Source organism: Piliocolobus tephrosceles, chromosome 2 (assembly GCF_002776525.5).
Source record: "Piliocolobus tephrosceles isolate RC106 chromosome 2, ASM277652v3, whole genome shotgun sequence".
Classification (NCBI taxonomy): domain Eukaryota; kingdom Metazoa; phylum Chordata; class Mammalia; order Primates; family Cercopithecidae; genus Piliocolobus; species Piliocolobus tephrosceles.
Window position 1 is genome coordinate 142,263,556 of NC_045435.1, and position 27,893 is coordinate 142,291,448.

The 27,893-nt window shown below is 44.0% G+C and overlaps 1 protein-coding gene across 2 annotated transcripts in view; it reads right to left on the reverse strand.

Annotated features, from left to right (window-relative positions):
- The window catches only part of RARB (retinoic acid receptor beta), a 254,988-nt gene that overhangs the window by 23,549 nt on the left and 203,546 nt on the right, over nt 1–27,893 (reverse strand). For both annotated transcript variants that reach the window (XM_023207282.3, XM_023207281.3), the window contains exon 4: nt 4,856–5,016. In XM_023207282.3, the coding sequence (XP_023063050.2) occupies nt 4,856–5,016 (161 nt within the window). The remainder of the gene's footprint in view (nt 1–4,855; nt 5,017–27,893) is intronic.

The window sequence follows — 27,893 nt, forward strand, 5'->3', positions numbered from 1 at the left end:
TTCTCTTGGAACCTCCTCTGCGCCGGAAACTGTGCAAGGCGCTCCATACGGTTTTCTCTTGGAACCTCCTCTGCGCCGGAAACTGTGCAAGGCGCTCCATACAGTTTTCTCATGGAACCCTCCAGGCAGGAGGTGGATGTGTTTAAAACTCCCGTTCTACAGATGAAGGAGCTGAGGCACACATGATGATGTCACTCTCTAAAGTCAGATAACTCCTAAGTAGCAGGGGTTAGAGTTGAACTCGAATTTAGGAGGCCCTAAAGCCCAGATGACAGTGACTAGGGTTCACCCTAAGTAAATGGAGAACACGTCCTCAGAGCTAGGATGGTGCCTCTGGTTCAGTCCTGATTCTATTTTGGAAAGCTCGTCTATAAATAGCTTCTCTCCTGCTTTCCACCTTTCCACAGGGAATCCACCCCCTCTCCTTTTATGGCGGCGGAGGGTCATTGGGTAGAAACCTTCCCAGGGATAACAGCTCTGAAGTTTGTGGGTGAGTGCCCTGCCCTGGCCTGAGGTGGGGGTGGTGGGAATATGTTTCTGCCTCTTCCATCCATTCCTGCGGCCTCCTGGGACCCAACCATTTGTCCCAAATCTACCCTAATTAGGGAAGAAAAAGGAAGTACTCTTTCAAAGATCTGTAGATGCGCAGCTGGCTGCCTTTTTTATTCCTCTCTGCCCACTAATTCCAAAGGCATCTGACAGGGATGCCACTCTGGTGAAGATGACAGGAAGTTTCTTGCCGTGGAAGCAACTGCCGGTCTAAAAAAAGCTCTTTTTAAAAATGCTCAACTCGGAACTAAGAGCTTGCAGAGAATGTGTTATGGCTGCTGTTATTTATTTATACCACCGACTTCCAGAAAGGATTTTAAGTGGCTCACAATAAAAACACAGCTAGATCTGGGGAGAGATAGTAGAAATGAAGAGCACGGTGAGCCGCGAGACTGGCTCAGAGCGCCCTCCACCCCGCGGTGGGCAGCAGGCCTCTGGAAGGATGCCCAGTAGCAAAGGGCCACGCTCTAGAGATAAAATTGTGCTTCTGTTTTTCCTGCCTGATCGAAAGAAGAACAAAAAGTCTCTGGCCGGGCACGGTGGCTCAAGCCTGTAATCCCAGCACTTTGGGAGGCTGAGACGGGAGGATCACGAGGTCAGGAGATCGAGACCATCCTGGCTAACATGGTGAAACCCCGCCTCTACTAAAAAAAAATACAAAAAACTAGCCGGGCGAGGTGATGGGCGCCTGCAGTCCCAGCTACTTGGGAGGCTGAGGCAGGAGGATGGCGTAAACCCGGGAGGCGGAGCTTGCAGTGAGCTGAGATCCGGCCACTGCACTCTAGCCTGGGTGACAGAGCGAGACTCCGTCTCAAAAAAAAAAAAAAAAAAGTCTCCACAAAGTGTTTAGGAGGGTGGGCCCCAGTTGAGGACTGGGGGTGACTCACCCCGATATTGGGGTGGATAGGAAAGGGCTCTGGAGGCCCACTGGGAAGCCTCTCTCTCTCAGGCCAGAAGCCCAGGCTGAGACTAGAATTGGAATGCACGGTGGTTTACGTGGGAGGAGATCCCAGGAAGCACTGGAAGAGCAGAGTGGGCAGGGAAGGAAGGCGGCCAGCGGAGTTCATCACTGCGGGCAGTCAGGGCTCGATCTAGCTGGGAAACTCTGGGAGATGTTTTAGAGGATACCTAAGAGTTATCCTGCCCAAGGAATCAGGAAGCCGAGGGATTTACCTCTCCAGCTTCTACTCATCAGTGGTGAGGGACCGTTCACAGGAGTGCCAGTGCCTCACATGTGAGCCACCCTGTAGGAACCCCCAGTCACACCAGGCGCGCGTTCCAGGAGGGGCAAACGCTGTACGTTGTGTTTGTCCTGCCCTCCTCCAAGCTAGAGTGGGAGCCGTTTCACCTGGTTACTAGGTGAGTCAGGGTCCGGGGACTGACTTAGCTGTGCTAAGATACCACCTGGAGGAGACGGAGGGGGGCCCCGATGTAGCAGTTAGTGGCCCTAGGTACTGCCATATAAAGTCTCTCACCTCATGACCTGGATCAAAAGTCTCCTCTTTCAGGAAGACCTCCCTACTCTGATCTCTTTTCCTCTGACTTTCTTGGAGCTACAAGATTGATTTATTCCTGGGTCACGGCTCTCTCCTCCTAGCTAGATGCCTCCAATGGCCCCAGCTTCCGTTCTCCCGTTCTGGCAACCCTCTCGAGGGATTCTGTGTATAGTGTAGTGGTTAAAGGAGTTGCCCTGGAGTCAGGCTGTTCAAGTTCAAGTCTCACCTCTGACCACGTGTTGACTGAGAGAAAGGGGAAAGTTATCTAGGCTTTCTGTACCTGGCTTTCGCACCTGTAATACGAGGGCAATGAAACTCAATTCATAGAGTCCTCACAAGGAGTAAAAGAATTAGTATGCTTACAGTACTTAGCATGGTCCCTAGTACATAGCAAATGCTCAATAAATATTAGATGTAATAATGATAATAAAGATTTTTGACCACAACCCATCAATTACTGTTCATTATCTACGAACTAAAATACAGACTCCTTAAGTGGCACTCAAGACTCTGCCAGGCTTTTCCCATTCTCACTTCCCACTCGTTGTCAACTCAACACAGTCCACCACTGCACAATGCCTGTTTCCTCTCATCTTCTCTTTTCGTCCCTTCCCACTGTGCCAGCCTGAGTTCCCTCATTTCTTAGGTCAAGACACCCCCACCTTGATACACAGCCCAATACAGGGCCTGAAATGCCACTGAATGGCTGGCAATTAGTAAGTATTTCTGAAAGAAATAAATGGCATACTTTCTGGTATTGGTTACTCATCATGTTACTTTTCTATATTGTCAGATGCACCCAGCATAGGGGCCAGGTCCCAGTTCAGAGCCAGTAGAAGACACACGGCTGGATGACGCTTCTGCCACTCCACTGCTAGGTAGATATATTTGGGTCCCATCACAGCAGCTTTTCACAAATTGTCTCATTTCATCCTCCCAACTAGTTCACATTATTCCCACTTAGAGATGGGAAACCTGAGGCTGAGAGATGTTAGGTAATTTGTTCACTGTCACGGGGCTGATGGTGGCTGAGCAGGACTTGAAGTACATTCGTGTGGTTCCAGGCCTCTGTTCTGGATACATGGGGTCACATTCCACTTTCTCTCCCAGGTGAAAATGAAAGCTCCCTTATAGTGTCCAGTCTTGTCCTGGCCTGTGTCCCTGCTCTGGGATTGGACAGTGCTCCCCGAGCTCAGTGAAGACTGGTTGAGGTTAAGCCGAGCCTCTCCCTCAGCCTGGCAGACATGCCAGTGTTCCTCCTGGCTGACACCAATGGGCGAGCTGGGCCCCAGGGTGCCACCCTGGGTCTTGCTTCTCAAAGCCCAGCTTATTTGCTCTTCAGAGTCTGGTCTGCAGACCAGCAGCATCAGTAGCCGGGCAGCTTGTTAGAAATGCCCCTAGGCCATGCCTGCTGCACCAGAACCTGCATTGTAAAAAGATTACCAGACGCATCAGATGCACACTGAGTTTTGAGAAGTACTGCTCAAGGTTCTACCTCTGCTTCCAGTGAGCCAAAGCCTCTGGGCTTAGTCAGGGGACTTATCTGTTTAAGGTGGGTACCAGCCCTTCAGAAGCTGGTGCCACCCAACTGTGTAGCCTCATCCTCATCTGAGAAGTCACCTAGGCGTGTGCTGGCATCAGTTCCCATAGGTGCCCCTCTGGGCCTGCTCCTGGTCACCATTCTCGTGTTACAGATACCATGGTGGCACCAACATCCCAGCGCACCACACCGCATGCTCACCAAGAACTGCTGCAAAGCCCCTCCACTCACTGTGGTTTTTCCTTCCTGGTATCACTATTTTGTCTTTTTATCTTCAGGACCTCCCATGCTATCCTTTTTCTAGCATACCAGTCACCAAACCACCAAGTGCTACAATATTTGGAATTTTCTTTTTTAAAGTATGTTTACTATAGCATTGTAGGTGAGCAACCTAAGGATTTTAAAGAGGCCAGAACAACATTCTAGTCCTATTAATTCATCAAATATCTATTGAGTGTCTATTACATGCCACAAGTTAGAAATATACATCAGTGAACATAATATACGCAAAAACCACTTGGAAAAATTAAAGCACCTCATGACCTCTCCACTGGCACAACCTAGACCAGCCAACATACACCTCCTACCTTATTCACCCACTTCTCTTTTTCCTCCTTCTCTCTCTTTATTTCTAATCTCAGTGAAAGGTCATTCCTAGCAGAAGGCTGGGAAGCAGAGGGGGAACATTCACTCAACAGGGCATGGGGCATGCCTACCCTGAACTTTTCTAGGCCCTGGCTTAGGGGTTTGGTACATGTCCTCTCACAGAAGGCAGACCTTGGCCCAGGAGAGGGCCTCTTTATCTTGGCTGGATTTCACAGCTGGATTGGGATTTTTAAAAGATCGGGCCCTTGTGCCCCTGGGTCTCTCTGTACAGATGTCTGTCATGACCCATGTAACGCTTCACTGGTTTTGTTTCCTTCACCAGATCAAAGTCTCTGAGAGCAGCACTCAATAGTTCATGTTGCCAGGGCTTAGAACACAGCCTGTCGTATAGCAAATGCTCAGTTAATGCATCTAGCGTGAATGCATGTGTGCATGACTGCAGGGAGGTGGCACTCAGCCTACTCACTGACTGCCCACGCCCAAAGGCTACTGTACAGAGGGAAGTGGCTACTACATAGCCCCGGCCAGCTAGCATGCAAGTCCCCGCCAGGCCCAGTGCAGAGCGTGTGTGTGTGTGTGTGTGTGTGTGTGTGTGTGTATCTCTGCACACATTCACGTGCAAGGTTTCCACACGCCCAGCAGCCTGGGCAGGAGTATCTCTTACCGTGGTGTATTTACCCAGCTGGCAGAGCGAAGGGAAAGTTTCCTGGTGAGCTTTTCGGATCTTCTCTGTGAGATCGTCCAACTCAGCTGTCATTTCATAGCTCTCTGTGCATTCTTGCTTCGAAGTCTCCTTCTTTTTCTTGTTCCTGTCATTCCTGACAGCTGGAAATGAGAGAGAAGGCACACCAAGGGTCACTGAAGGCTGGGCCTGTGCTCCTGAGCTGGGAGGTTCCACCTCCCGATGCTGCCTTAAGCTCATTTGATATTTGGGACAGAAACAGTGGGAAGAGGGGGTAATAATACACCTCCCTGGAAAAGGGATTTGGCAGCCGGGGAGTCCCGGCAGAGAGCTGGGTGTGTCTTTCTGTATACGCATGTGCCTGTCAGTTGTTTGGAAAGCTTGGGCTCAACCCAGGAGGCTCCGAGTCTTGGCTTATTGTGAGAGAACTTCTTCTGTGGACTGGATCTCTTGAAGAGAGAAGGATTTTTCCAACAGCTTTACCCTCAAAGGGGATGCCCTGAGTGACACTGTAAGGGAAGGGTCAGGTCTCTGAACAAAGCTCCTGTTGCTTCATAATTAGTATTTCCTAGTTACACATTTTGGTGTCTTTGCTTTTTAGGTTTCTGAATTAAGTGACTGGCACTTTTGAGGGAACTCATCTGAGAGGAGATAAGGATGATGGTTTTTGTCCCTTCGTGTTTTTCTTCTTTCTAAACTTTCTGTATGAGCCATGTTATCTGTTTTGGTCTATGAAGTTACTTAAAAATAATAATTGATACAGTATGAAACCTTCAGCCTGGAAAACCATTTATTCCCTTATTCGCTGGTCGCCACTCGACTCCACCTTGTGTCCGGAACACTGGACCCACAGCAGGCGTGTGTGCTTTCCCTCTGCATGCTCCGGGCCAAGCACGGTACCAGGCACAAAGTCAGGGCCCAGGACACAGTGCTACGGAAGCCCGTGCTTCCTGCTGCAGCACAGGCCTCTGGTATGACTGCAAAACCGAGTGTAACTCAAAGCTCTAGCCCCTGACTAGGATCTCGTGGGGAAAGAAACTGAAACCCTGGGAGGCAGACAGGTGAAACCAGACCAGGCCACTCCCCTCCAGGCAGTCCATGTTCCCTGGGGGCCCCGTGGGTGCCAGGCTGGACGCTGCCTGGCTAGGCCTGCCACCACCGTGACCTGGGAATCTGCACTGCAAAATGACCCAGGGCATAATCTGATCTGCCCAAGAGGATCTGGCCTGAGTTGCCTCCCTAAGAGCACACGGGTGATTTGAGAACTGGCAGTTCCCTGTGTCCACACCATGAGAACACCCATGTTTGGGGTGGGAGCTGAGGGCAGAGTAAGACAATAGCAGGAGGAGAGAGGAAGCGGTGAAAGGAAAGAGCAAGGGGTGAGAAGGGGGAGTAAAGAAAAAAAGGGAGGTGAGTCGTACTACAAAATCAGTGTCTGTACAAGCCACTCCTACCTAACCAGCAGGGAGGGCAGCTGGGGAGAAAAGGAACCTTTTTTTTGAGTATGTTGAACATGGTATCACAGTATCTCACTTGATCCCCTTATCAGGTAGGCAAGTTTAAACCCATTTTACAGATGAAGAAACTGAGTCTTGGAGAAGCTAAGAAATATGCTCAAGTTCACATGGTTGAGAAGTTCTTTCCTCACTTGGACTCACTTACTTATTCCTAAGGAAACCAACAGATCTGAAGAGAATACCCTTCTAGACGGTTTCCTTCCTCCAGGACTCTGAAATGACGCTGCTCATTGCTCAGAAAATTTCTAGATCACTGGTGAAATGAGTGGGTAGCGCAGCCTCAGCTGTGTTCTTTCCCAGTGCAGACTGGCCCCTCGAGACCTCTGTGACCAGATCCCTCCCAGCCAGTGCAGGACGTTGGGTGAGAGCGGATATCGTGGTTCAAAGCAGAGAGAATGCAAAGAAGCCGGTGGGCAAAGCAGACACAATGAGGGGGAAGGTGTCATGCAGGGTGGCAGAGACGGCATGGTGGCTCTCTGTGAGGTGGAGCCTGGACTGCTGAAGGGAGGGAATGCCTGAAGGCTTGTGTGTGAGTGCGCAGGATCTCAGGTGACAGCCTCCCCTCTTTTCCCCTGCCTCTGCCAATGGCCTTCCTTAGCTAATGACAAAGTCAAATCTAAGCAGGGAGGGTCCTTCTGAAACACAACCCCGAGGAAAAGGACTCGGCAGCTTTTCACGAAGTTATACACAGAAGTACCAAGTGACCCAGCAATTCCTCTCCTCGGTGTACACCCAAGAGAACTGAAAATATGTGTCTATGCAAAACTTGTCCATGAATGTTCATGACAGCGTGACTCACAGCAGTTGAAAAGTGGAAAGAACCCAAATGTTCATCACCTGATGATGGAGAAGCGGAATCTAGGATGTCCTTATGGTGGAATATTATTTGTCATAAAAAGGAATGAATTATGGACACATGCTGCAACACAGATGAAGCTTTAACACATATACTGTAAAGAAGCCAGTCACAAAAAGCCACACATTGTGTGATTCTAATTATATGGATGTCCAGAACAGGCCAATCCAAAGACGGAAAGTAGGCTTGTGGTTGTCAGGTCCAGGGGCCAGTTGGTGGGGAGGGAGGATCGGGAGTGCTAACGGGTTCAGGGTTTCTTTTTTGAGGAGATGAAAATGTTCCGGACTTACTGGTGAAGGCGGCACAACTTAGTGGATCCACTACGCACCACTGAATTGTACAGTTTAAAATGATGAATGCTATGCTACGTGAATTACATCACAAAACAACACCACCAAGAAACCCAGAGCCCTTTGGGCGGCCACACATTGCTAAATACCAGGAACTGCTTTGAGTCGATCGTGAAGCTGAGATGACACCTACAGCTCCATTAAAACGCAGCAGCAGCTGCCATACCCTTTAGTGATTGTATAGCAAGGGCCACTGGGGCACCAGCAGGTGAAGAATCCTAGCTCACGAAATCGCCACAGTAAGCCAGGTGAGGTGGGCATGATGACCCCGTTTCTACACTCAAGGAACTTGAGGCCCAACAACACCATGTTTGAAAGTAGTCAACCCAATGTGCATTTCAGTGGAATGTGCAGAGAGGCCACAAAACAAACTAACAACCCACCCAAGGATTCCCCAGAATTCCATCCACAGGGAGCTCTTCAGGACTCGTGTCTGCTCCTAAGCATTCTGCTTCACTGTCGCCATCCACCACCGGGGGCCTGGAAAACTCAGATGAACAAACACAGCTCTAGAGGGTTACCAGGAGAGAGGAGACACCGTGAGCTCTCACCATGGAGTATCTGAACCAAGCAAGCAAGGGAGGGGTGAGGTCCTGCGGGAAGGGGCCCGGGGTGAGCTGCAGCTGGCACCAAGTTGGGAGTCTCTGTTGGGTTGTACAGTGATAGCACCTGCCACTTGCAAAATCACAACAGTGAAGCCAGAGTACCATGTTCTGAGCTTTGGGCCCAGTTTGGAGCCCCCTTTGCAGCTGACTCAAAGGGGACCATGGTGTAACCTCAGGCTGCTTTCCACAGTCCTTTTGTCCCCTAAACGAAGTCCCACCACCACTGTCTATGTAACTAAAGGACTCCTGGAACTATCACAAACTCTTCCACACGTGCAAAATGCAGGAACAACCCCTGTGGTGATAATGCCCCAATTACATACAGCTTCATAAGTTGATGGACAAATTTTCTAAACACGTGGCTTCAGCAGCTCCTTCTCTCAATGGTTTTAAACTCTGGAAGAACGCAGACACAGTGTTTGAGAAGGGCTGCCAAGAACCAACAGAATCATGGAGGTGACGCAGTGCACAAGAAGCCACAGGGGCCTGGGGATGGTAGCTTTGTCCAGGTTCTTGGGACCATTGGTCCCTCTGAGGCTTCATGGTCAGCAGCTCCTGGGGCAGGGCAGGGGCTCATTCCCCTGCAGGTCAGCAGTGGGAGGCAAGGGGTGACACAGGTACTGCTGGGGAAGTCAGGAGATTAGAACAAGTGCCAGTTCCACCACTGACCACCTGGGGTCAACTCCAGAGGAGGCAGCTCCTTTCAGAGCCTCCCCTGAGATGGCAGTAGCACCTGCATGGAGACACACAGATGGTGGGTTAGGTGGGAAGGAGGCAGACTGCTGTAAAGGCCCATGTGGGTTAGTTATGCAGGAAGAATGTAAAGCCCTTCTGTGGGGAAATGGATGCCCTAAACACCAAGGACTTGTGGGGATTACCGTGGGGCCTGTGGCTGTCAGTGGCAGAGGAGACTTGCTATAAAAAATGGTGCTTGGAGAAGCCATTGCAGTGGCACCAAATGAGTGGGTGGATTCATTTGTTCCTTCATTGTTTTATTCATTCATTTAATCAATGAATATTTACTGACTATCTACTACGTGCCACCGCAACACAGGATGGTTCTTGCTGCCATGAAGCCAAAACTTATAGTAGGAGACAGACATTAATCATATAATAAAACAGTGACAGTAATAATAATACAATATTGGCATCACTACTATTACATGTACTGCAATTAATATATGAGAGTATTATTTACCACAATACTGAAAGTGTTCATTACAACTATCATAAAGCCTTCTATTCATGGTAGATCATTCAATCCTTACAACAACCTAATAGGTTAGATATCACTATTATGCCCATTTTGCAGATGAGAAAATGGAGGCACAGGAAGGTGAGTACCCTGCCTGAGGTCATGCATCCTGTGACTGATACAGTCAGGATCAGAACTTAGGAAACCCAGTGTGCTCTGCTGAGTCTGAGTCTACCCCATGTACACACATTCTACAGCGTAGTGAGTGTAGTGAAACATACTACAGGGACCTGTGCCTGCGTATTACTGGGTGTGGCAGGGGGCTCCTGCTGGTCCTAGATTAGGAAGCTAACACTGGGGAATTAGGAGGGTAAGCTGAGGGGCATTGTGGGATGGTGGGTGGGGAGATGACTCTCTTCTCTGGGAGCGTAGGGTGTGCATCTGATGCTCAGCTCCAAAGGCTGCCTGGGATGTTTGATGGTGGGCCTCTTCTTTCACTCTGATTGCAACTGACTGCTATATGCACTCATATACCTATGCCAGACCTGGGGGTTTGACAAGCTGCTTTCAGGTATGGTGCACCCCTGGGAGGGAATGGGGAGGAAAGAGAGGAGCTAACACTGTCAAGCCTGCATCAAAGCCCTCCCCTCCAAGTCTGTGAATATCTGAAAGGCAAGGGCCGCATGTTACTTGTCTCCGTGTCCCCAGGGCTTAATACAAGATCCAACCCACAGACGGGGGCCTCATAACTGTTTTGCAAATGATAAGGTAGACATGTACCTACATGTGGTGTTCTGTCCACTGTCAGGGCCTATATGTGGCAATACAGAGTTCACCTGAGCCTCTTTCTTCCAGAACTTAAAGTTCTCATTATCACGTTGGGGCCTGTGGGGGAATCACTAACTACTCTCCACCCCTACAGTAGTAGCCAGAAGGTTGACGAAGCAGGTGGGGCATTCAGCGGGTCACAGATGTGATTTATACACCGGATAGAACCCGGCCCGATGTTTGCAAAGCGCTTCTTGGATGAAAGGTGCTCCATAAAATATCAAGTATTCTCCTTGTGAGGGGCTAAGTGCTACAAATCAGATTTGGTGGCATAAAAGTAACATATTTATGATCCACTATCATATTGCAAATGAAATGAATGTAATAAAAGTGTCACTTATACAAATACCTCTGATGTACGGATCTCGACCTATGAATATGAAAACAGACACCCAAGCACTTTTATTTGAATGTCTAATCATGGAAATAAATGAAGTCATGTTCATTTTAATGTGTGCACTTGTGCATGTATCTGGAATATTGATTTTCATGCACACAATAAAAATTTAATGCAGGAAACATGCAAAAGATGTAGATTCACTTGGAGTCAGGAAGAGATGAAAACAATGCTTCACTAAAAGTCCTTTCACATCAAAAAAAAAAAAAAAAAAAAAAAAAGGAAAATACAATTGATGGTATTTTTGTCCATAAAGTTCTTTATATTCAGCTTAGCAAAGGAAGCATGATGGTCTATTTATTCTTGCTTGAAAATTAAAGTCTGGAATTTGTTCATCTTGACTCTTCAGCCGCTTGCTAACTGCAAGAATAATGAGTCACAGTTGGTGATCAGAGCTATGAGGCTGTCATGAGTTGGGGATGACCTGTAACTAATGCACTGATATATTTAAAAGAAAAACAGTAAAACATGCTTTAATTTTAGTTAAAAAATCATTTTCTAATCTCATTATATAAACGAGCTACCATGGATCTGAAGGCAGGTGGATCTGTTACCAATGGTTAGAGACTTGCTTTTCCCATAACCTAAGGATTTAACTCAAGCATTTAACACAGCAGGTCCCACGGTAAACCGGGTAGAGTTGGGGTGAGCAAATACTTCTTCTACATCAGAATCTGCCTGAAGGGGCGGACTGTGTCTTTTTCCTAATAAAGTTCCTGCCATGTGAATCCTAGTTGAAACAGGAACAAATAAATATACAGAGAAAAAAGGCTAGCAGCTAAGTTTTCTTGCCACATGTGCCTTTTGGGCCAGGCTGAGGGTAGGGCATGGAAGAGTATGTTTTGAATGAATCAAATTATTCCATTTCCAGGGACCTTGATTTCAGGGTTTGTAAAATGGAGGTCAAAATGGAATCCTATGAGGACCACTCCGAGTCTGCAACATGTACCATATGTGCAAGGACTTCAAAAGGGGACAGGAGGCCCCATACAACCTCAAAGTCTAAGAGATGACCTGGTGTCCATTGTGCCAGCAATCAAGCAAGGAGCATGCTTAGAATTTTTACAGAATATTAAAGTCTTAGGGGAAACAGTCTGGACACAGCATTCTGAGAGTTTAACACAGATCTTCCAGCCTAACTCAGCTTCTTAAAGTTATTCAAAGAAGTTATAGAAAATCTCTGAAATATCAGAATGTACAGATGTCAAATACTTCTTTGTAGTTAAAGTGGTATGTTATGCGAATGAAACTTTCAAAACAAATTTAATCACATTTCCCTCACTGGTTACTTTTTGATATGCAGATTTTTACCTCTTCTTGCATGAAGAGTCTTTCAAATACTTTTTCCCTCCTCTGTCTGGGCTGGTAAGGGCAGCCCTACTGTGGTCGCATTCATTTTCAGACAAGCACAGTGTGGTGGGCATCCTTGCAAGGCAAGAGATTTAGTTTTAGATGAAAAATCCTTTTCTTTGGACATATGAGCTATAAGAAATATCTTAAGTTCAATTCCAGAAATGAGAAAAAAGAAAATGTTCTGGCATAACGTATAAAAGTAGGAACTCAACAATGAGTAGCTGAGGGACGACATGAACCTCTGAGATGCTTTCCTTCATCAACGGTTGTGCTTCTTTGCACATTTCCTCTGGCAGAAGTGGGCTATTCTCGATGATGACTTTGCCTAAATCCTATCCAAAGAGGCATACATGTCTGTGACTCCGTGTTTGTGACAGAGCTACCCAATATAAATAAGAGCTGAAATGAAGTCCTTTACTGATGGCATAAAACTGAATGTTAAAAAACATAAATTAAAGACATTGTGGCTGGCCCCTCTGCTTTTTAGCCAGGATAAAGTCACACTCTTACTGCATGATCAAGTCACCTTGTTTTTAAAAACTTCTGATCCAGAAAAAAAAAAAAAAAAAAGGCTTAGTATCGCTTCCATGATCAATTTTCATAGGCAGGAATTTCTTTGCTATGCCAAACTCAAGTTCACTTCTGCTGAAGCCTAAGGTGCCCCCGTGTATCTGAAACACTGTGAGTGGGTCTTTTAACTTTTTTGAAAAAAGGCAGACAGTCTAAGGTTCAGGAATCAATAGTCTTCAAATAGAGGTCCCATATATCTAGGGTAAAAAAGTTGAGCAGGGATACAAGCACACCCCTTTATATTTCTTTCATGGAATAGGCATAGACTGCCTTTCAAACACAGAATCTGATGAAGGGCAGGAGGGCAATAAAGAAATTTCCCAACAGCAGACTGTTCCAGATAAGCTTGTATCTTGCTCTGTGTCATGTATATTCTTTACAACAAGTTATGGGCTTTCAAATATTAAATAACAGTCTCTATCATGACAAAACATAATGGCCCGATCTTTCATTCCTACTGTCCTTTAAAACTCAATACATATTTAGCAAATGAACTGAAGTTCTGTTTGATATTTTCATCATACATTTCCTCTTAAAATGTTATGTAAAATAGAAATGAAGTTTTTCTCAGCTTAGGAACAGTTCTGAGAAGCAGAGGTTCCAAGAGACCATAAAGAGGACAGCCCAGCTGTTCCAACCAAGACCACACTAGATCAATCTGGAGCCAGCTTGAACCTGGGAAAGAGTGCAGGTAAGATCAGCAGAGTTGCCTACCCAATGAGAGAGCCCAGTGAACCCAGAAGTACAACCCGACTGATCCATGGTGCTGTGAACAATAACAAATGCTTACAGTTTTAAGCCACTGAGCTTGGGGGTTGTCTGTTACACAGCAATAATCTGTGTAATATAGTCTGTGTAAAGAGTGTTTTTACGCAACAGTAACACGTGCCCAAATGCCTTTTACCCTACAAGATATTTGAATACATGGTTCCATCTATTCAGCATTTGAGGCAAGAAAGAAAATAACTGGTCATTCCTACAACTCCGAGTTCCAGATCCCACCCACATCTGTTACAACACACAGAAACGATGGCATTGTTCCCCATAGGTCTTAAATAATATGAAAGGAACATTGGACAAATGGAAGGACCCTGGGGTAAAATTTCAAAAACCTGCATTTTAGCTCATCATTTATTGTACTATGTAAGCTCAGGATAGTCTCTTAATGTCTCCGAGCTTCAGTTTCCTCACCTGAAAAATGAGGATATTAATTTTTGTTCATTGCACACAGGATCTCATGTATATTTATATACATGATTGCAACACAGTGTAACATGAACAAAAATAGTGGGAGTCCTATAGCAATTTGTTTATTTGCCAAACATTTATTGAGTCCTGTAGCCACTAAAGAAACTGAGTCAAATAAAGCATGAGGGGTTCTCCTTTCAATAAATGAAATGCACATGATACATAATATAGAATATAAGGATTTAATATACACAAAAGCTTTGAAATGTGAAATGCTAAGGAAGCAGTTGAGGAAGGAAGGTAGAAAGAAATGAAGGAAGAAAAAAATGAGGGAGGGAAGAAAGAATTTTTATCCAAGACAAGACCAGCATTCCAGCCTGGTGCTCTATAGCTGGAGATGAAAGGGAAGACAGAGTATGGAAACTGTCAGTTATTAAGCTTCCAGTGAGTTCATCTCTAATGTTAGGACTTTGTGTCTGAACTTGGCTTAGTGAACATTTATGGCCACACTCACGTCCTTGGGATTCAACATTTTCTGAGATTGCTTAACATACATGATGGATTTCTGCTGAGCCATCCATGTGTCAATGAGGCATCTGAGAGAGACAGACAAATGGCTTATAATTTTGCCAGATGTTTGCCAAATATCCTGTTAAGATATGAATGTAGAGAAGCTCTCACATGTTGTCAAATAAATTTTAGAAACCCAAATCATTAGAGAAATGGTCTATATGTTAGATATAGTAGGTGCTTATATCACATAGTTAGTTTAAATGAAAAACCTCACTTTACAGCATTTCAAATGGTTCACACCAGTCTATATACCCATCAGTGATTCTCAGTGAGGTCCTTGAAGTGCTAAAATTTCTAAGGATCATCAGAATCACCACATACAAATCTTGTTCAGTATAGCTTTTGTTCTAAATGCATTCTATTAATTTTAATTTTTAGAAAATTGTCAGTCCATGTATGAGATATATACTAGCCCACTGTTGGATATGATTAGTCAATTAACTATAATCTTCTTTCCTAATCATTATAGATCTGAACAGTGTCATATAACTGGGAGTTTTTTCCATCCATCCATCCATCTGTCCATCAATCTATCCATCCAAATAGACATCCGAGAAAGAACTGCCTGTTTATCCAGTCCTTCTATCTACTCATTCATAAACACATCTGTCTGTCCATCCTTCCATCTATCCAATGCAGCTGCCCATCTATCTGTCCCATTTTCCATCCATTGATCCATCTATTTGTCCATTTGTCCATCTGTTCATCCTTTTATCCATTCATCTGTCCATCTACTTATCTATCTAATCTAATCTATCTATCCATCCATCCATCCATCCATCCATCCATCCATCCATCAATCCATCCATCTTTCTATCCATCCTTCGATCCAACCAATTAACCATCCATCCATCCAACCATATATCCATCTATTTATTTCTTCTTCTGCTCAAATAGTTATTGAGCATTTACACTTTGTTTGGCATTATGCATGTTAAAGAAACAAGAGTGAGAAGGTATCATTTCAAGAGATTCACATTCCAGTAAAAGACACAGTCACCTAAAGAAATAACTATCACGCACTGAGCTAGATGTCAGAAGGGAGATATTCATTCTTAGACTCAAGCAATATGAATTCAAAATCTAAGGGGCTGGTTGTAACATGGTGCTCAGACTCACAGATGAGGAAGCTGATAGTATAGCCTGTGGGGCTGTAGGGAAAAAATCTCAGGAGAGAGGAATCTTGAGCTGAATTTCCTTGTAAGAATAGGCTAGGTCTTATTCACTCAGATATCCTCAGTGCATAGTCCAGTATCTTCTCCATAAGGAAAGTTCAACATATATTTCTTAAATGAATTGGTCTTAGAGAGGCTAGGAGACATTCTGGATGAAGAGACCAATGTGTGCAAAGGCCTAAGTGTTGGAAAAACAAGGCTACATGATGGAATTTAGCTTTGGGGTGGCCTTTAAAGGGTGGGGTCTCATTCAGGAGGCCGAAAAGGGAGGGAAGAACATTCTGGATGGGACAGATATGTGAAAATACTTCCAAGAATGACTGCATCATGTTTGAAGGGGAGCGGAGTGGCTGGTGTCACTAAAGAAAAATGTGGAGACAGGGATTGGTGGGGAGAAATAATGAGGACAAACCGAAGTGGGGAGATACAGTGAATCACTGCAAGGAAAAATATGCTGGACTTGGCAACAGAATGAAAATGAGGATGAAAAAGAAGACTTAGAGGTAACAATAAGGTTTTAACCCTGTCTTGGGCTACTGATGGTATCAAAACAGAGAAGGAATGTAGGGTAGCTGGTGGGGAGTACGGAAGCCAGTTTTTGGCAGACATACAATGAATTTGGTTTGAGGGGACGTGAATTAGGAATCCAGAGGCTGTCAGAGCAATGGCATTGTAGATTTGGCAAGAGAGCAGCTCCAAAGTTAGATTATTTAGGAGTCAAACTTTGGAGATGACTGTTGAAGTCATGAGCGAGGATGAACCATCTAAGGTGAGAGAGAGGAAAGATGAAATAAAATTCCATCCATCTTCCTATCCATCCATCAATCCAACCAATTAACTATCCATCCATCCAGGGCCAGGGTCAGGAACTAATCCCTGGGAATTGCTGGTGGTTGATGGGAAAGGGAAAAGGATACAAGGATGAAAGCAGATGAACTGTGGGAGGAACTGGAATAAAAAAACCACAGAAATCAATGGAGAAAAGAATTTGAAGAAGCAGCAGCCTGTCCAAGTAAGTGTTCAAGTAGCCGCCAGTCAGAAAGAATGAAGAGGGGGCAAAGTTCATTTGTTTTGGCAATGGAGAAAGTGGTGACTTTCGAGAGAACATTTGTAGCAGAGCAATGAGGATGGAAGCCAGACTTGGGGGTGGGGAAGGTTAAGAGGAGGCCAGAGAAAGTCCTTCAAAAATCAACCTAGAAAATAAACTTGAGGTCAAGCACTTGAAAACATGTTTTTGTGTAATCCAACCTGTAGGAGAGGTCAATGAAACCACCCATGTTTACAAACACAAAAAGGCTGTATGAATTTTTCAGAGAATCTGAAATTGCTCATTTGCAGAGAGAGGCTCACTGGAGGGTCACTATGGAGTGAGATCTTGAAAGATGCATTCACTTAATTTCTACGTAAATATCCAAAGCAGACTTGAGCTAACCAAAGGCTGGGAGAAGAGAGTGCTTTCCAGGCAGAAAATAGAGCCAGTTTGCAGACCTAGAGAGAAGCAACAGGGCAGCTTTGGAGCTCTGCAAGGAACAGGGTGAGGCTTATAGTTCCGGGGTGTGGCTGGACCACAGCTCATGTGATCGTGGGAACTTGGCCAAGGAGACTTGGCTTTTAAGTTTATCTGGGGTTGCTGTTTAGACAAGTCACTGTTCATGGTGAAGAAATGATTGCGGGTATATGGACCACTGAAGTAGTTGCTAGAAATTCTGAGTGAGAGAAGAGGGATGTCTGAACTAGGGAGGGACTGTAGGGAAGTGCCAGGGGAGCAGGTGCAAGGCTCCAGGCAGCAGGAAGGGTCAAGGGTTTCCAGCTTATACAATGGTGAGGGAACAAAGGAGAAACAAGGGCCTCCTCCTTCTCCACTTAGAATTCCAAGTGCCCATGTGCCGCCCAAGTGGAGTTATCCAGTGTGTGCTATATATAATTGGCTATCTGGGTTTTAGGCTCAGGAGAAGTGATAGGCTGCAGAGAGAGCCTTGGGAAAAGCCCACTTATGATCGGGATGGTATCCATGGAAAGTGATGAGGAATTTCTTAGTCCCTCTGGGTTTTGTTTCTTCTAGCTCTTGACTCCTAGAAATTGGCTGAATATGAAATAGACTCAGTTATTCATTCCACTAATAGTTACTAAGCTACTACTGTGCAACAGATGCTGATGTAGACACAGGCTACAGAGGAAATCAAAGCAGAAGTCTCTATTTTCATGGCAATTTTGTGTGTGTGTGTGTGTGTGTGTGTGTGTGTATGCAATGCCAAATGCCAAGCAAAACACAAAGAAGGAGAACTTCTTATAAGTCTACTGTAAAGACACCCAACAGCACGTCATTGTGAGAAAATGCCTTATGCAAGGATGGATCCATATAATTTGTTGACCTACCTTGCACATCAGAAATTGTTTACAAGTATTACTATGAGAAAATAATAACTATTCCTTGCCCTTGGCTTTGAAATGCAAAGATGAGAGAAATTCCAACCCAGTATGGAAATTCAAACTCATAATTGCCAACTGTCACAGACCAGTTTCTCAAATTAAGGCTGTGGTGTGTGACCCAGACTTCTCTCTCTTGCATCTCCCTCAGCTGTAAGGACAGTTTGCCATGAACAGGCAACATCACTGCTGTCATCAACCTCACCCCTTCAGGGTGCTGGTTGTGCTAAGTGCGTGACATACGTTCTCATTTAATTCTCACAGCAGCCCTATGTGGTCGATGGCATGATTTACTTCCCAAGTGGCACATGAGGAAACTTTGGCCAAGAGAATTTAAAAGTCACATTTAAGCCATTAATTTACAGGGCCAGAATCTGAACCCATTTCTAATTCCAAAACTAAATATTGCTCATACAATAATTCTTAAAACTTTTTGCTTTTTCAAAAGATTAGTGTTGGTAACAAGAATGTAATGAGGACTGTAACTAGGAAATTTTTCTACTTGGCCTTGGTTATCCTGAATGCCATTGAAGGGTCACTCTCAGTCCACATGTGTTACTAAAAGCAAATGTTAAAAAAATGAAACAGCAGAAATAAGCCACAGCTCCCAGGTCAATCTCAGCACATGAAGTGTTGGCTAGAATTGTAGCCAACTTAGCCTTCCCCTGAGTGAACTTATCAGTTTCTCAATATAAATAGATCACCCCAAATTGCACTGTCTGTAAAGGATTGCTGAATCCCATTTAGTTCACAAAAATCTTCTTTCTGGCCTAAGGAACTTTAATTCTCAGGTATTTATTTCTCTGGAGAGTCATTTGGAAAAGAAATAAAGCCATCTCCACCATTCTCTGCATAGCTTACAGCCACAGTCTTGGATATCTAATATTAACAGAAAATCCAGTTTCTATTCCTGGGAATGCTTCTGCTAAGGGGTCAAAAAAAAAAACAAGAAGTCCAAGAAATAACATACAAAACGTTCCTGCCAGCGCTTCACAATCCACTTCCCTTTGCCCTTCCTTTTCCCTTCCTTTAACACCCACACCCATGCCCAGAATGGACTTTCTTTCCCTTGTAATAAAAAAGACATCTGCTAATGCCTTCTAAGGTAGAGGCGGCCTCCAGGCCTTGGGGGAGAGAGGAAAGGCAATGGTAGATCAGCAAGTAGTAGAGAACTCCAACATCCCTGGGGCCATCTATTTCTTACCAATCCAGACCTTAGGGGTATAAGATCAGTACGGATAAGACAGTGTTTGGGATCCAGGGGGAAGGCAGTTAACATCCAAGAAATAACTAGAGTACACACAAAGAAATCCTAGGCTGCGTGCAGTCCATTCTTAATATGATCATTCATTTTCAAATATTTGCTGACTAAATGACACACACATGACTAAAACTTAATCCTGACAGAGCTAGAAAAAAAAATTAACTGGGGATCCACTATGCTCCAGGTACTGAGGATGTGGTGGTGATAAAAGGATGTTCCCAGCTTCTTGGTGTTTATTTTCTTCTTGGGGGAGGCAGACGATAAACAAATGCATATCCAGTATAATGACAGGTAATAAGTGTTCTGAAAAAAACCAGTGCAGGGAAGAGAGAAAGATCGACAGGGGACGCTGTGCTGTGAAGTATGGCAGGGAAAGCCTCTCTGGTGAGGCACCATCTGAGAAGAGAGCTGAAAGAGGTGAAGGAGCAAGTGTTGTAGATATTAGGGAGAACGTATTGTATGTATTGAGGGAAAAGGGTTTCCCATAAATTAAATAAATAAACTAGAGCAGCTATTTGTCAATTTACTCATTCATTCATTCACTAATTTTATTCAAATATTTACAGGGAACCTGCTGTGGTTTGAAGATTTTTCCCTTCTAAAACTCATGTTGAAACTTAATCCGCGATGTGGCACTATTGAGATGAGAAGCCTTTAAGAAGTGATTGGACCGAGAGTGCTCTGCCATCAGGAGGAGACTGACTCATTTATGAATTAATGGGCTAATGGATTAATAGGTCATGAGAGGAAGTGGTGGCTTTTTAAGAAGAGGAAGAGAGATGTAGGCTGGCATGTTAACACACCCAACGTATGAGGCCCTTTGCCATCTTGGGACACCACAGAGATTCCCTATCAGCAAAAAGACCAGATGCAGTGCCTTGATTTTGGACTTCTCAGCCTTCAAAGTAAGAAATAAATTCCTTTTCTTCATGAATTATCCAGTGTTCTGGTATAACCAACAGAAAACGGACTAAGGCAGAACCTATGCTACGCTGTGCCCAGCACTGTGAGGGCTACTGGAGGTGTTGATGGTGAAGAGGCAGACGCGGTTCCTCATTGAGTCACAGTCTAGCCCAGGAGTGGCCATTTTTTCTCCTAATAGGCCAGATAGAAATGTTGTAGGCTTTTGGGCCTTCCCAGTTTTTGTCACACTCCTCAACTCTGCCCTGGTAGTGCAAAAGGAGCCAGGACTACATGTCAACAAACGCACAAGGCTGTGTCCCAGTAAAACTTTCTTTACCAAAATAAGCAGCGGGCCGGGTTTAACCCATGGACTGCAGAGTTTGCTGACCTGTACACTAAAAAATGTCCTTGATGGTTAAGAAGTTGATTGCACAACAAATCAAAGTTAGGGAAGAAAATAAATTTAACAAAAAGTAAAACAATTAATACTCACCCCCTCATGTTTTTTTGTTTTATTCCAGTTATCAGGCAACATACTAGATGTCAGTTGTTATTTTCTGCACATCAGTGAGCTCCCCCTGCCCTATACCTCCACACACAGATACTTTCGCTTGGGAAATCCCCTCCCCCACCATAACAATGGCCTGCAGTATTTGTAGACCCCTGCTCTAGAGGTAGACACAAACATTCCTCACTTAACCACACACAGATCAACATGACATTAAATGCTGAAAACACATGGGGAAACAGTGTGGCAAACACAGGTGACATGGGCTTCTTTCTATTTGGGGAGGGGGAGTGGGAGTTCGGCCAGAGAAAATCTGCACAGAACATACTGCATCAGAATGTCTGGGCCAAGTACTGTTTAACTAGGTGAAGAACATTCTAGGCTCAGGGGAAAGCATGAGTAAAGATCTTGGGAAGATAGAGTAGGGGACCTCTGGTATTGAGAGGTGCCTGAGAGATGTCAGGGATGTTTTGGTTCTCATGAGGCCTGGAAACCAAGGTTGGCCTCCAATCCTGCCGGGCTGCAGCGAAGACCCAGGGACAATCCATGCAAATGGGTTCAGCAGATGCATGCCAAACGCCTTTAGAGGGCAGATGTTATCAAGGCCAAGGGAGTGTCCACACGTAAGATATTACAAAGGGAGTTTATTGATTGCTCCGCATTCTTAGGAAGCAACACTTCAGACCACTGGTTTTTTGGTGATGTTAAAGAGAGTTCTTCCAAAATTCTTCCTTTGTAAGTATCCAAAGACTTTCCAAGGCCATTGCATTACCTGTTGTTCCTTTGGAAGGTAACGTGGTCAGAAAGGGATCCTCACAGATAGCTGGGTCTAAATCACACAGAGATGAAGAGGAAGGGCTTAAAGATCCCTAGAGTTCTCTAAAGAAAAGTTCTGTTCCCCTGCCAATCATTCTTTGAGGGGTGGTGAAGAGTATGCCTGGGCGCCAGAGGCAGAGACCACCCTCCCTCAAGGAGGCTCCCATGAGAGGCTAGGTAGCCAGAAAAGTCTGTAGGTAGCGATCAATATAGTTCTGTTTTATTTACTCAAATCTTTAAAAAAAAAAAAAAAAAAAAAAAAAAAGCAAAAGATGGCAGGAAAAAAATCATCTCTATAGAACTAAAATTTGAAATATGTAAGTACTTTAACTCCTCATGCATTTCATAGTATTCACCAAGTGAATTATAGTTTGCCCATCTTCCTTTACAGGATATCTGTTTTTCATTTTCAAGCTTTAAAACACAAAATCATACCGTTAAAAAGGTATGTCATTAATTCCTCCAGTCCTGACAACTGGAATATGTATTTATATTTAAACATATCTGCTACACAAAATCTGAGACATACTTAAAGTAGAGACCATGATGTAACAGCCCCCATTCACTCAACACTCTGCTTCAATGGTCACAACTCATAGGCCAAACTTATTTTCTTCCTACTCCCACATTTCCCAAGATTATTTTGTAGTAAACCCTAGACATTGAATATTTACATCCATAAGTATTTCAAAATTCTTTCTTTCATTATCTTTATCATACCCTTGGTTCATGTTAGAGGGGTGCAGTAGTATCTCCTTCAGGTAGATTTTAGTAGGCAGAAAGATGAAGAGAACTGACCTTCTAAAAACTTGAGAGAGGAAACCAGACTAAGAGATGTGGGGTGCTCACTTGATCTAGATATGTGCAAAGCAGGGCCAGCTATCTTGGAAATATCTGGAATGCAGGCAGAAAGGTCAAGTTGCCCTAACAAGCCACTGACACGAGAATGTTCCCCCTCCCCTTTACCAAGTCCCTTCCACTTAACAACCAAAGCACATACAGCAAGAATTGGCAGCCCTCCCACAATCCCAGCCATTTTCATTATCTTGAGAACGTATGGTCCAAGTGTGCATGCATTTAAGGTTGTCTAGATCTTAAGCTGGAAAGGAATGCTAGACTCTAAAATAATATTTTCTCATTAATTTCATGAGGCTGACTTTCCCTTTGCCCAGCCTGTTTGCCCACTTACCCTATAATCTTTTGACCAAATTCAGGAAATTGCACGATGGTTGGTCAGCTCCAGGAACTGCCATTTTCAATCACACAGACTGTTTTTGCTACCATGTACCTTGACTACAGAGGGGCCCGTGGTCAACTATGATTATTGGCTTTGCTGTCTCATCCCAGGGCTCTCGCTCATATCCAGGTTTATTAGGTTTATTTAAAAACAGGGCCAGCTCCATGGGCTATGGGGACTTTTTAGGATGTCTCTTGACTTTAAAAAGTAGCAAGAACTATGAAACATGGTTATTAAAAAATGCCTTGAGCTAACTAACTTCAAAAAGAGGAATGCAGGTAGGCGTGGACTGGGATTCCCCTCTCTCAGAACTATTGCTAACTTCCAGATTTATGGAAAACAGATTGAAGGCTTGATTGAGAAAGCTAAGAAACACTCAACTTGAGACATCTGCATCCTGGGGTCCCCACAAGACCTATCTGGCAGCCCATCTAAAGAATTCTGTATATCTGGGAGTGTCCCTAGCCCTCTTCTAATTCTATGTATAATGAGATCCATGCCCAAGCCTTCCACTATCAACCACATATATCCAGGAGACTCAAATCTCAATCTCTAGCCCAGACCTTTCTCCTAAGCATCAGATGTGACCATCCCATTGCCCGCTAGACATCACTGGCACCTCACGTTGATCTTCTCCCTAAAATGGACTCTTTAGCTGGTCCATATAACTCTTTCTCCTTCCAGGTTGCCACCTCAGTGACTGGCACCATAGTCAATCTGAGGGCCCATGAGTCAAACGGGAGAGGCAGACCTATCCTCCTCTCTTCCTTATCCAGTATATCCACCAGGGTCTGCTGAGTCTATCCGCTGTTTCTCAAACTCACTCCCTCTTTGAATGGTGCTTTGCAGACAATAGGTCATCTGCTAAAGGTGGAAAAATACCACACATGACAATGAACAGCAAAAAGTAAAAATAGTACCGTTAGAGGTCAAATGGGCTGCCTGGTTCCACAGATGACTCCTTACTCATTCTCTCTTGCTGGGCCCCATATAATACCTTGTGAATTGCTCAGGTAATCATAGGTCCTTACTATGAGGACAGCATTTAAAACCTCTCCTTCCCATCCTAACTACTCTGCTAAGACCCTGCCCTTAAAGCCTTCAAAGATGATTTTTGTCATTAATTTTGTATGTCATCTTCTTAACCGCTTAAAACAGTCAATTCTGTAGACTCAATGTTTGTGTCCTCTCCAAATTCGTATGCTAAAACTTAATCCCCTAAAGAAAATGTGGTGCATACATATACATCATGGAATACCGTGCATCCATAAAAAGGAACGAGATCATGTCCTTTGCAGGGACATGGATAGTGCTGAAAGCCATTACCTTCAGCAAACTAATGCAGGTTCAGAAAACCAAACACCACATGTCCTCACTTATAAGTGGGAGCTGAACAATGAGAACACATGGACACAGAGGAGGGAACATCACACACTGGGGCCTGTCAGGTGGCTGGGAGAGGGAGAACATCAGGATAAATAGCTAATGCATATGAGGCTTAATACCTAGGCGATGGGTTGCTGGGTGCAGCAAACTACCATGGCACACGTTTACCTATGTAACAAACTTGCACAACCTACAGACGTATCCCGGAACTAAAATGAAAAAAAAATAAAAATAAAATAAAATGAAACCTAATCCCCAATGTGATGGTATTTGAAGGCGAGGCCTTTGGGAGGTGATGTGGTCATGAGGGTGGAGCCCTCACGGATGGGATTAGTATCTTAAATTAGTCCTGAGGGCGTTTGCTTCCCCCTTCTGCCATGTGAGGTTACAGCAAGAAGACACCTATCTATGAACCAGAAAGTAGGACCTCACTAGGCATCTCCTGGTGCCTTGACCTTGGACTTCCCAGCCTTCAGAACTGGGAGAAATAAATTTCTGTTGTTTATAAGCCACCTGGTCTACGATATTTTTGTTACAGCAGCCCGAACAGACTAAGGCGGGCAGATGCAGACACACATACTCCTTTTCCTCAAGGCTTTAGGAAACTGCATAATGTCTCAAGAAGTAATATTTTCAAAAGTGTAGACAGCTTTTACTGCCAAATATCTTAACTGCAAAGCGATCCTCATTTTCTCAACCTCAATGCAGCAAGTGTTCCCAGGTTAATCTCATCTTATTTTGAGTACTATAAGAGAGTATTCACTCTTTCTGCTTGGAATGTTTCCAAGTATCAGGCAATAATGTTTGAACTCATATCCTGAATAGAGACCGTCAGAATTCTACAGCTGGAAGGGACCTTGGAGATCATCTAGAATCATCAGTCTATAGAAAATCTCAGATACGGTGAGATCACAAAAGCTGAGAGAGAGAGAGTTGGGCTTATATCTTGACTGTGTAGCTTTAGTAGTTGTGTAAATTTTGACAAATTATTGGGCCAATTTCAGTGTCAGTTGCCATGACCATGAAAGAATGGTAATGTCTCATAAAGGTGTTGAAAAGGCCCAGCACTCAATAAATGACAGCAAACTATCACTTTCCTTTTTCTCGTCTCATAGCACACAACTTTATGATCTCATGCCATCTTGGTCAACATTCTTTGGATAATGTCCAATTCTAGGTAACTTCCCTCTTAAAATGAGGTGCTCAGAACAAAAACCACTAATGTTTCAAGGTGTGCTCTGATCAGTCCCCAGTACAGAGGGTTATGGCCTTTCATGATCTGATTAACCAAACACCTTAAAAGGGAGGACATATGACTACCCCGAGTTGGTTCATGGCAAGCTTCTGGTCATCGGATCCTCAGCTTGATCCTTCCCAACCTGTATTTCCTCCACCAATTTGGCTGAGTCTGAATCAGAACATAAAGTTCACCTCTGTTAAATGGTATCTTGTTTGTACTGGCCCATTCATTACTTCTGTTTAGATCTTCTGGAGCCTTCAGATCTGAATTTCTCACTCTGCCAAGTTCATCTAGGATTGATCTTAGAAGTGGGCCTTCTGCTTCGTCTGCCTTCTTTTTAGTCTCTAAATGTTTATCAGACCTGCTACCTCTTCAGCCTTCATTATTCTGTTTGCTGCTCCTAAATGCCCCTCACCAAGAACATGGCACAAAACAAGAAACCTTTTAAGTGCTATTGCTTGTTGGGCCACTAGGTTTTGATAGCATTTCATACACATGGCAGATCAAATGGAGCTGCAAGCCATAACAGAGGAATTCATAATTACTAACCTAGATTTCGACATGACTGGAATTGGTTAGAAGCCACAAATAGAAAAAGTACAACTTACTTCCTAAAGTGAGTCAGGCCCCTTGAAGAAAACAAACATAATCAGGTATGGGGCTCTAAATATAGTCAAGCCTCCTACAAACTAGATACCTTGTGGCTCACCCTAAAACATGTATAATGTCAGCTGCTGCTATAATGGATATTGGAAAAGATTTTTAGAACTAAAATATAGTATTTCTCCAGGGAATGTATATAAAAATGGGAAGAAAGCAGCAATTACTAGAGAAACTCAATAAATAACTTAGCAACCTGTCACTTTCTTCAGGTGCACTGATAACACATATTAAAGAAAGATTCAAAACTCGCTGCTTCTCAAATTTTTTTTTTTTTTTTTTTTTGTGAGGGGGCAGGTGGGGAGGTCAAGTTTTCTGGTAAGTTCCATTCAGATCATCAGCAGGAAAAAAAACATCCTCTATAATGCAGGCAAAGACTTGGAATGTGCATCACATTTAAAGAAATGGGTTTGTCTAAGACCTTCCCTTGGCACTGCCTTAAAATCAAGGGAATCTGAATGCTGGTCCTCCTGTATTATTCATTACATAATTGCTGTGTTTTATTAGAAATATGATCTATTATAACCTTGAATAGAGTACATTAAATGACATTGAAAATTAGATTATTCTGATTATTAGAGAAGTGAGAAATGTGCTAAACATTTGTAAGACTGATAATCAATCAGGGTATCCATTTGAGTGTAATAAAAATCAATCTGGAGCCAGTGTGTTTAAATCTAATTTTTTAAGCATGACATTTTCCTCAGAGTTTCTTTCTAAAATGTCACCATCTTCTACCACAGTGATTGATTCTGTCTCTAGGGAGAAGCACTCACTCCAATTACTTCATCCACTGCACACAAACCACAGTCCACTTCGAAAAAAAAAAAAAAAAAAGGCAAATGAATCACAGAAATGACAATATATTTTATGGGGGGGCACAGATTTATGTCACTCAAGTTAGAAAATCACCCATCTTCCTTTTTCGGGATCAAACAGATAAAATATGCTGTTACGATCATAACGTGTCTCTTTACTTACTTCCAACAGAAATGAGGGGTTTTTATATTGTGTTTGTATTTCACCTGAGAAAAAAGACTACACTGACTTATGTAAAATCATTATTTCCCACATATCTCCTCATAGGAAGAAAAAGGATACAATGACTTTGTCTTAATTTACCCTTTTTTCCATCCACCCACTCTCTATCCTCCTTTCTTCCCTCTCTGCCCATTGGTCCATCCATCTACTCATCCATACATCCATCCATAAACAATTATTAAACTCCAACAAAGGTTACCAAGACATTGCCAACTTGGGGGATCATTGATCTTTCTTCTTTTGAGTATATTCAGCTTATACAGGGTGAGAAGGATGACTTACGACATCCAAGGGGAACCCACTGAACTCATCCTGCATTCTGCAGGGGGTTCACTAGGTTGGCAGAAAAGCAATGACTGCCCAATAATTCGGCTTGGCCCGTTAAATTGGCACATGGGACTATTTACTTTATGAAATTTTGGTATTTTCCTGGAAACAGTAGTGGAAGGGGGAAGATGGCAATTATTGAGCATTTACCAGGACTAAGTACTTGACATTCATTAGTCTGCTGAAATTCCAATGGCGGGAGGAGACCTCTGCTTTTCTGGCCTTGGGTATTCATGTATATACAGGCCTTTCACCAGGGTGACCCTCCTGGCCTCTTTCTCTACCTCTCTTACTCATTTTCCCAGGGAAGAAGAGAGGCTTATGTCAGTGAGTCTTAGTAAGGGCTCTTAGAATTCTGGGTCCAAACTCTCCCAGGCCTTCTCCACATGTGTCTGCCTTCAGGAAAGGGAACATGGGTCTGTCCTCCATGACACAGAAGCTCCCAGGAGCAGGCTCTGCCCTTGGAGGAGGCCTTCAGGTATCAGCCCTGCTGTTACCAGGCAGCTAAGCTTATCCGATTTGGGGGTGAAGTTTTAGGAAGCCCATCAAGGCTGTACCTGTAAGTCCCACCCTCCACTAAGCAAATGGCTATATAAATTAACTC